Source organism: Salvelinus fontinalis, chromosome 38, assembly GCF_029448725.1.
Source record: "Salvelinus fontinalis isolate EN_2023a chromosome 38, ASM2944872v1, whole genome shotgun sequence".
Lineage (NCBI taxonomy): Eukaryota > Metazoa > Chordata > Actinopteri > Salmoniformes > Salmonidae > Salvelinus > Salvelinus fontinalis.
Genome location: NC_074702.1, coordinates 27,924,355 through 27,935,015, shown reverse-complemented (window position 1 = coordinate 27,935,015; position 10,661 = coordinate 27,924,355). Strand labels below are relative to the sequence as shown.

The 10,661-nt window shown below is 47.2% G+C and overlaps 1 protein-coding gene across 8 annotated transcripts in view; it reads right to left on the bottom strand.

Annotated features, from left to right (window-relative positions):
• Nucleotides 1-8,974: 8,974 nt before the first annotated feature.
• The window catches only part of LOC129837902 (MAP7 domain-containing protein 1-like), a 69,731-nt gene continuing 68,044 nt past the window's right edge, over nt 8,975-10,661 (bottom strand). For all 8 annotated transcript variants that reach the window (XM_055904414.1, XM_055904415.1, XM_055904420.1 and 5 more), the window contains one exon: nt 8,975-10,179. In XM_055904414.1, coding sequence (XP_055760389.1) covers nt 10,169-10,179 — 11 coding nt within the window. In that variant the 3' untranslated portion in view covers nt 8,975-10,168. The remainder of the gene's footprint in view (nt 10,180-10,661) is intronic.

Below are 10,661 nucleotides of genomic sequence, written 5' to 3'. Positions count from 1 at the left end.
ACCACGGCAGTGTGGGAGCAACAGTCCACGTCTGCCTCAGTCTGGAAGAGTTTGTGGCGGAAGTTCGGAGGATATTTGATTCTCCATTGTCCGGGAGAGAGGCTGCTCGTAAACTGCTCCAGCAGTACTCTGGTGGGCCGTAAGGAGAACTTTTCCTCTACCGTTACTCGCATCGCTTTCCATGCCATGTTGCTGTCGGGGAACGAGTCAAAATCTCTCTGGGTTCTCATCAACTCTGGAGCTGATGAGAGTATTTTGGATGCTACCCTGGCGTCAGAGCTGGGCATCCACACTCAACCCCTCTCCACTCCCATAGATGTTAGAGCGCTGGACGAATGCTCTATAGGCCGGGTCACTAACAACACCACTCCCATTAACCTAGGAGTATCAGGGAACCAAAGCGAGGCAATCCAATTTATGCTGATTAAGTCTCCTCAGGTTCCCGTGGTATTGGGATTCTCTTTGCTCCAGTGACACAATCCCATCATAGACTGGACTGCTGGTGCCATCATGGGCTGGAGCCCATTCTACCTTGCCCATTGCCTGAAGTCAGCGCAGCCTGCCCCGGGACGTCTTCCCGTGGGCTCTGAAGTTGCCCCGGGCCTCTCTACCAGGGCCTCTGGGAGGTTTTCAGTAAGGCCCGGGCCAGTTCACTTCCTCTGCACCACACCGCCACGGGGATGACTGTACTCTCTATCGGATCCGGAGATCAAGGCAATGGAGACCTACATCGAGGACTCCCTAGCTGCAGAGTGTATCCATCCTTCTGCCTCCCCTCTCGACGCAGGGTTCCTCTTTGTGGAGAAGAAGGACAAAACCATGCGCCTGTGCATCGACTACCAGGGCCTCAATGACATCACGGTGAAGAACCGCTACCCGCTACCACTCATCGCCTCGGCCTTCAAGCCGCTCCAGGGTGCCACCGTTTTCTCCAAGTTTGACCTGCAGAATGCCTACCATCTGGTGCGGATACGGGAAGGGGACGAGTGGAAGACTGCCTTCAACATGGCCAGTGGCCACTACGAATACCTGGTCATGCCATTTGTACTTACCAACGGCACTGCTGTGTTCCAGGCCCTGGTTAATGACTTTCTCCGTGGCATGTTAAACCGGTTCGCTTTTGTCTACCTCAATGATGTCCTCGTTTATTCCAACTCAGTCCAAGAAGACATGCTTCACGTCCAACAGGTCCTCCAGTGCCTCCTGGAGAACCAGCTTGCGTAGTAGCGAAGAAATGTGAATTCCATCGCTGCACCATTCCTTTCCTTGGTTACATTATCGCTGCAGGGAATGTACAGATGGATCCCGGGAAGGTGAGAGCGGTGGTGGATTGGCCATAGCCTACGTCCAGAGTGTAGCTGCAATGTTTCATGGTATTTGTCAACTTCTATCAGCGCTTTATCTGGGTTACAGCACCCTGGCTTTCCCCTTGTCTCCACTCACCTCTCCCAAGGTTCAGTTCACGTGGTCCCCAGCTGCTGACCGGGTGTTTTGGGACCTCAAGCACCGCTTCACCACTGCTCCCATATTGGTTCATCTTGACCCGTCATGTCAGTTCGTGGTGGAGGCCGATGCTTTGGATCTCAGAGTGGGGGCTGTCCTGTCCCAAAGTTCTGCCCTGGACCTCAAGTTACATCCCTGCGCCGCCTTCTCCCATTGCCTCAACACCATGGAGAGGAACTACAATGTGGGGAATTGTGAGCTTCTCGCGGTGAAGATGGCATTGGAGGAGTGGAGACACTGGTTGGAGGGGGCTGAACATCCGTTCATTGTGTGGACGGACCACAAGAACCGGGAATATCTCCGCACAGCCAAGTGTCAATTCCAGGCAAGCTAGGTGGGCCCTGCTTTCCACCCGGTTTAACTTCTCCCTCTCCCACCGACCAGGATCCAAGAACATCAAGCCGGATGCACTGTCACACCACTATAGCCCCGCGGCTACACTCTGGCCTTTGTGAGACAAAGCTTTTGGTGGGCTACCATGGTCCCGGACATTCGTTCGCCACCGCCTGCACGGTCTGTGCACAGAACAAGACTCCTTGGCAAGCTCCGGCTGGTCTTCTTCAACCACTGCCTGTCTCTCACCGTCCCTGGTCTCACGTATCCCTGGACTTCGTCATGGGTCTTCCCCATATCTGATGGCAACACCGCCATCATGACAGTAGTGGACCGGTTTTCCAAAGCTTCCCACTTAATTCCTCTCCCAAAGCTACCCTCTGCCAAAGAGACGGCCCAGCTCATGGTGCAGCACGTTTTCTGGATCCATGTACATGGTCTCCAATCAGGCCCCTCAGTTCTCGTCCTGGGCTGGAAGCTGTTCCGCACGCTTTGGGTCGTTGGCCAGCTTGTCTTCCGGGTTCCTCCCACAGTCCAACGGCCAGTCGGAGCGAGCCAATCAAGACCTGGGGACGACTCTTCAATGCCTTGTCTGGGTTGAATACGCCCCCAACACCCTCCTCTGCTCTGCCACTGGGCTCTCGCCTTTCGAGTGTTCCCTGGGGTATCAGCCTTCACCAAACCTGGAAGAGAGCCCGGTCAGCTCTTCTCAAGACCACCTTTTCAGGTATCAACAACAAGCGGACCGCCACTGAACCCCGGCTCCCTGGTATCATCTCGGGTATGGTCCACTCGTGACCTGCCCCTCCGGGTAGAGTTCTGCAAACTTTATTGGCCCTTTCGCTATCTCCAAGATCATTAGCCCCTTTGCTGTTCGTCTTCTGTTGCCACGTACCCTCCGTATTCATCCCACTTTTCATGTGTCTAGGATTGAACCAATGCCTCACAGCCCTTTGTCTCCTGTTTCCAGACCCACCCCGCTCCCCCGTCTCATCTACGGCCAACCGGCATATACAGTGAGGCGCCTCCTGAAGGTTTGACTGCGGGGGGGTGCTGTCACACTCCGATCTGTTTCACCTGTCTTTCTGCTTGTCTCCACCCCCCTCCAGGTGTTGCCCATCTTCCTCATTAACCCCAGTGTATTTATACTTGTGTTCTCTGTTTGTCTGCTGCCAGTTCGCCTTGTCTTGTCAGGTCTTACCAGCGTGTTTTCCCGTCTCCCTGCTATCTAAAGTTCTGTTTCCTAGTTTCCCCAGTTCGGATCATTATTTCTGCCCTGACTACGAGCCTGCCGGCCGTTCTGTACCTGCCTGACTCTGACCCGTTTACGAACCTCTGCCTGTCCTGACCCCGAGCCTGCCTGCTGTTCTGTACCTTATTGACTCTGCCCTGGATTACGGACCTCTGCCTGCCTTTGACCTGTCCTTTGCCTGATTACGGACGTCTCCCTGCCTTTGACCCTGTTTGGGTCAATAAACATCTGTGACTCTAGCTGTCTGCATCTGGGTCTTATCCGATACCTGATACCTTAGTCACTTTGTCCTGGCGCCAGGTCTGGACATAATGCATCTGGTGCCTGGTTTGCAACCAAAGTGCAAACCTTGACTGATATTTACACTCTCCTTCTCCCCTCCTTGTCCCATATGGCATGTTCATCTGTTCATCACCTTATATTCACTATTATCTTCTGACCGATTATCTACAGAACAAGTGACAGAGCAGCAAATTTCCCCCGATTAAGTCATTTTTGTTCTTATTCATCAGTGCCAAGGGTTAGAGACCAAAAACTTATTTCTGTCTCTTTAGAATCCTAGGAAGACATACTTGAACAATGGCAAATGATCAAAGAATGTCCACTGCAGCTGGCTGTGTGCTACCGTACATCTGCCAATCAAACGTTTGGACACACCTACTCATTCAAGCGTTTTTCTTTATTTGTACTATTTTCTACATTGTAGAATAATAAAATAGAATAACAAAACTATGAAATAACACATGTGGAATTATGTAGTAACCAAAAGTGTTAAACAAATCAAAATATATTTTAGATTCTTCAAAGTAGCCACCTTTTGCCTTGATGACAGCTTTGCACACTCTGGCATTCTCTCAACCAGCTTTATGAGGTAGTCACCTCGAATGCATTTCAAATAACAGGTGTGCATTGTTAAAAGTTAATTTGTGGAATTTCTTTCCTTTATGAGTTTGAGCCAATCAGTTGGGTTGTGACAAGGTAGAGTTGATATACAGAAGATAGCCCTATTTGGTAAAATACCAAGCCCATATTATGGCAAGAACAACTCAAAAAAGCAAAGAAAAACGAGAAATTTCAAGAACTTTGTGCTGTCGCAAAAACCATCAAGCGCTATGATGAAACTGTCTCTCATGAGGACCTCCACAGGAAAGGAAGATCCAGAGTTACCTCTGCTGCAGTGGATAAGTTCATTAGAGTTACCAGCCTCAGAAATTGCATCTCCGCAAGTGTGGTTACGACCGTGAAGCATGGAAGAGGAGGTGTGATGTTGTGGGGGTGCTTTGCTGGTGACACTGTTTGTAATTTATTTAGAATTCAAGACACACTTAACCAGCATGGCTACCACAGCATTCTGCAGCGATACGCCATCCCATCTGGCTTGCGCTTGTGGGACTATCATTTGTGGGACTATCAATTGACAATGACCCAACACACCTCCAGGCAGTGTAAGGGATATTTGACCAAGAAGGAGAGTGATGGAGTGCTGCATCAGATGACCTGGCCTCCACAATCACCCATCCTCAATCCAATTGAGATGGCTTGGGATGAGTTGGACCTCAGAGTGAAGGAAAAGCAGCCAACAAGTGCTCAGGGTATGTAGGAACTCCTTCAAGACTGTTGGAAAATCATTCCAGGTGAAACTGGTTGAGAGAATGCCAAGAGTGTGCAACGCTGTCATCAAGGCAAAGGCTGGCTACTTGGAAGAATATAAAATATATTTTGATTTGTTTAGCACTTTTTTGGTTTCTACATGATTCCCATGTATTATTTCATAGTTTTGATGTCTTCACTGTTATTCGACAATGTAGACAATAGTACAAATAAAGAAAAACCCTTGAATAAGTAGCTATGTCCAAACTTTTGACTGGTACTGTATCTATAAAGCTCATGCTTCCCTTCTCAACAACACCAGTATGTTCTAACTTAACACTAACATGCTTTTATTCACAATGTCGTGCACCCAAAGTTAACATTTCATTTCTTCAGAGGACTGCAATGTGTGTGCTGTTTGTCATAGACCTAAAGGACCCGAGGGCCCACACCACTCTACATCAACCCAGGGGGACCTCATCAAAGAGTGGCCCAAGGAAATGCCTGAGTGAAAATTAACTCCAAAGGTTGGTCAGAGGCCATAAGAACCCGGGGGTCCACACTCCTCAAAGAGTGAATGTGCCTGCATGAAAATGAACTCCAAAAGTTGTGACAATGCTCCAGCTGATACCTGTCTAGAGTCAGCTACTCCCCATGGGACGTGGGCCCTGAGTCCTCCCTGGATCTTCAAACAGCAACTCCATAACAACAGGCACTGTAGGGAGATGATAGGTTCTGGTGTGTGTCTGTCTGTGTGTGTGTGTGTGTGTGTGTGTGTGTGTGTGTGTGTGTGTGTGTGTGTGTGATGGGGTTTGAGGCAGCTGTTAGAAACCCTTGTCTCTCATCAGAGCAGTTGAGAGGCCAGGTCTGCTTGGAGGTGGAACAGCACCTCCAGGGATAAAGAAATGGGCTCATTTGGAGTGCCTGCCTTTCTGTGGCATGCAATTAATGTGTTGCCATCAGATAGCAGCTGTGTAAAGGGGTCCTGTTGTTGTTGCTGAGCAGATAAAGGGGGTGCAATGTACTGTAAGAGGTGTGTGTGTGTGTGTGTGTGTGTGTGTGTGTGTGTGTGTGTGTGTGTGTGTGTGTGTGTGTGTGTGTGAGAGTGAGTGTGTGTGTGTGTGTACGTGTTTAACTATTCTTGTGGGAAGCAGAAGTCCCTACAAGAATAGTAAACAAACAAAAACTTGACCAGCTGGGGACATTTTGTTAGTCCCCACAAGGTCAAATGCTATTTCTAGGGGGTTTAGGGTTAAGGTTAGAATTAGTGTTAGGGTTAGAATTAAGTTAAATATTAGGGATAGGTTTAGGGTTAGGGGTTAGGGAAAATAGGATTTTGAATGGGACTGAATTGTATGTCCCCACAAGGTTAGCTGTACAAGACTGTGTGTGTGTGTGTATGTGTGTGTGTTTGAACATTAAACAGAAGTTGGTTTCTCTCTGGTTTTTCATGGTTCAGATGAAGGTATGGCTTGACCCCTCACGGACCTGTCTACCTCGTTAAATCCGGCAGGCGCAGATGACACATTTGCGCTTCCACACCGTTTACAAGATTCCACGGGTCAAAGGTGCAGGGGGTTTACGACAAGAACAACAGCGGACGCAAGTTGCACCACGTCGTGAACGGGAAGTGAGGCAGACATAGACATGACTGCTAAAGGCATCAGGCTTTTTACAGTAGTTGGATAGGTAATGGGTAGTATAACAGACAACCAATGTTGATCTTAGAATACCCAGATAAAATGACAAGCAAAGTCATAGACTGAATTAGCTCTGTTAATTCCTATATTACCGTTCTCTATAAGGCTAACTCCTATGGACTCCTCCACCCTGTGAAGAGGAATGCGATCTAAGAATAGGGTTGATATGGCAACACGTCCAGTACACCTATCAGCAGGTCAGCAGGGCAGCTCTCCGTCCGCCGACGAGGAGATAATAGACCGACGGATCAAAGTGACATTGCCAAATCTGCACCGCCACTATGCCACCCAGCCCTGCTTTCCCAGGAGGGTGAGTGGCAGGACCTAACTCTGACCGACAGGCACCTTTATCCTTCTCCATGTCCATCAGAGCCTCGTAAATCTAACGAACACGCGCTCTCTCTCACACACAAACACGCACAAACACCCACACCTGCACCACACCACACACTCTTTCACACACACACACACACACACACACACACACACACACACACACACACTTCCTCCTCTTTTCACCCTCCATTCTCTGAGAATGAATTCAGCACCTTGGCATTGCCCACTGTCCCTTCCATTACTCATTACTTGCCTGCTGACATCCGCCTAAAAATAGTGCCCCTCACCCTCTAGGCAGCACTATGGGCAACTGGGTCTTGACTTAGTGGATCAAGAGAGGGAACACACTAAAGCTTGACTACGACTATACCATTTCTATTGACTGTTTTATGACTGTCTTTTAGATATGTTTGGGATTTGAATGTGTGAATCGCTATCTCTCCATATGACACACACTGTATTTCTCTTTTTTTGCTGGTAGGCTTCACCATTGACTGAGAGCATCAGATCAAACTTATTTATAAAGGCCTTCTTACATCAGCTGATGTCTCAAACTGCTGTATAGAAACCCAGCCTAAAACCCCCAAACAGCAAGCATTGCAGGTGTAGAAGCACGGTGGCTAAGAAAAACTCCCTAGAAAGGCCAAAACCTAGGATGAAACCTGGAGGAACCAGGCTATGAGAGGTGGCCAGTTCTCTTCTGGCTGTGCCGGGTGGAGATTATAACAGAACATGGCCAAGATTTTGAAATGTTCATAGATGACCAGCTGGGTCAAATAATAATAAACTGGAGCAGCAGCACAGCCAGGTGGACTGGGGACAGCAAGGAGTCATCAGGCCAGGTAGTCCTGAGGCATGGTCCTAGGGCTCAGGTCCTCCGAGAGAGAGAAAGAGAGAGCAGTGGAGATTGGTGGGAGGAGCTGTAGGAGGACGGGCTCATTGTAATGGCTGAAATGGAATAAATGGAACGGTATCAAACATATGGAAACCACGTTTGACTCTGTTCCATTACTTCCATTCCAATGAGCCCGTCCTCCTATAGCTCCTCCCACCAGCCTCCACTGACTGAGAGGTCTGAGAGAGTGAACATGTGTGGGGAAATGTGATCTGTGGTTTGACACCTCTGTGTTGCATGGCTGCCCTCTGCTGGGCCGGATGAATACAGCTGTTAAATAGATTTTCTAGTGACTATTCTAATCTAAGCAACTGCGTCAGTCGGCTAGATGTTATCCCAGTGCGAAGATTTATACGGTTAGATAATGTGCTCATAAAAATCTAGTTGATACTCTATAGGGACACGTAAACATTCTAGCAATATTCACTGATCCAACTACACAGGGGAGGTTAAGTCAATAAGAAAACCATTACGTCATTGTTTCAAGACATGAATCGGGCAATACCCGAGAAACGAAACTAAATGTGAATCAAAGATAGAGAAGAGATTCTCAAAACTTTAGAGGCATTACAGTGACTTCAACACACCAGTAGTGTGGGGAAGGCAACTCTGTGTTTGAAGTAATAAGTCAAACATACTTCTCCCTAGCCAAGCCCATTACTGTCTAGCAATAAGTCATAGACATTATTCATGAGTCTCGCCACAGTGCATTAGTGGTTATAAGTCATATTAGTCAAATGAGAGTTACGTGTGATGATCTGTACTGCATGCGTTTGCGTTGGGGAGCGGAGGGACATAAATCGTGCTGGTAATAGAGCCCAGCTGCTTTTGCAGGGAAAACGAATGGCAAACAGCAAATGGCGAACGTTCATCAACATTGTCAGCCCTCCTCTCACCACCAAAATGTGGGAACAGTGGGGGGCTGATGGGGTAAGGGCATGGGAGGCATGGACACCCACTGGGTTTTGGGAAAAGAAGACCAAATTGAAGGGGACAGCTGAGCTAAGTCACTGTATCCCCCTAAAAGACAGTCTCTCTCTCTCTCAAAACCATCTCCAGATCTGGTTTTCTGGTGGTTGTGTGGCATTGTACTTTGATGGCCAGCTTAAAAGGGGGAAATATTTCCTAACTGTACTACTTGGTGAAACGTCATGCGCTTTGTCCGATTTGTCGGTTTGTGATAAATGACAGACATTAAGAGAATCGATGAGCACATTCAACCTCAACATACTCTACAGTGTGTCTGTCTTTTCAGCCTGGTCTCGCCAGTTTTGTAACAATTGTGTTTTCTTTGTCGTCTCTTTGCTGGTTTCAAGTGTCATTCCAAATCTCATCCAACAAACGAAGGAAAACTTAACCACAGACAACTGGACAACAATTTTCTCTTTAATAAGACTCCGATGCTCTCTCTGACCCTTCAACCCACAACAAAATATATTTATAGCATATACACACACCAGCATTTCATTTTCAAACACATTCGAATCTGTGGAATCTCAATGGAGGAGGCAACATATCATGCTTCTTGCTCAGGTTTAGAACAAAAACTAAACTGCATACTGATTTTTAAAATGGTGGGATGGGATGCCCTTGTGTACATTCTGTTTCAACACTGATTAAACTGAATGGATCACTGATTAGACCCAAGGCTTACCAATTCTGAATCTGGAGTACCCATGTGTGCACTGTTTTTTTGTTCAACTGATCCCTTGTTCATTTCTATATTCATTTCAGAGTACAAATCAATCATAATTGAGGAGTGGAACAGTTAAAACAGAAAACCTGTCGACACAGCACTCCTTGGAGACGGCTGACGCTGTGCTGCAACAACGTACATTGTCAAAACACATCTTCTTCGGTATTTTGGAGACATTCTATTTGCAGCGAAGCTCCATTTACAGAACATGTTTACAGAGGCCGTATCATTATGTTTTCATTTCATATTAGTTACTGGGCAAACCTTGAAAGGCAGGAGTTAAGTAAACATTGGGCTTCTTTTCATAAATTCATACCCTATTTATTCCACAGACCCCTCCCTCCTTTAGTCCAACGCTCACGCTTTCATTTACATTATTCACATAAAACTCTACCCAGTTTTTACATTTCTCTTCAACTTAAATAAACTAAACATTAGAAACAAAAAAGCCAACTCATTTCTCTTTCAACTCATAATAATAACAATGACTCATTAGTGTATTTTTCCCCCTCAGGACTGGTGAAATCTACCATGGACGATACTGTTATGGAAGAATTGATGCTGTGATATCTTCTACCATCTACAAATGGTAACACTGATGCACCCTGTCAGGTGGCGATGATGTCATATCCTGTTTTGTATTTTACGTGTGTCTTTTTTTGCTTCTTCTTCTTCATCTTCTTCGGCCCTTTTCCCAGGCAAAGTTTATGTTTTTTGGGGCCTAGAAAGCAGTCTGTGATTGGTTTGGCACATGTCATAGGGGAAGTGCCCCTCGGGAAGAAGGGGGCTCTCTACCCGTACGAGCAGAGGCTGGGTTCGGGAAGGTGGGGGGGCCTAAGAATCGCCTTCATGAGTGGCACACCTCACAGGACCTCTGGAGAGATAATAGACGGAGAGGACAAGATGAGCGTCAATTTCAACACAGTGAGTGATACACCACACAACAACAAGAGAAAAACACCAGCGATCCAAAACGATGTCCATTTTGAGCCGTTCCGAATGCGCCACCTGAATGGTGAGCCAAAATGGTCGCCAATTTGAGCATTTGTAAATGTGTGAGGAGGACCCACCCTCACTGACCCTGCTAATGACAAGGCGTATAAACCCTTGACCTGGCTACAATACTACATTTGAAAAGGTCCTGAGTGCATGTCACAAAGGGCATGAACCCATTAGGCTTTATAGGTGTGTTTTTATAGGGAAATTAAGAGGCTAATCAAACCAAGCAGCAGATGCTCCAGACAGAATCCTGACTCCTTTTAATGGCCGACCATCAACGACCATTCAGTCACCCATCATGTGAGTGAGTGATAGCTAGCTAGCGCTACGTGTGTGATAAACACCGCGTGATTGATG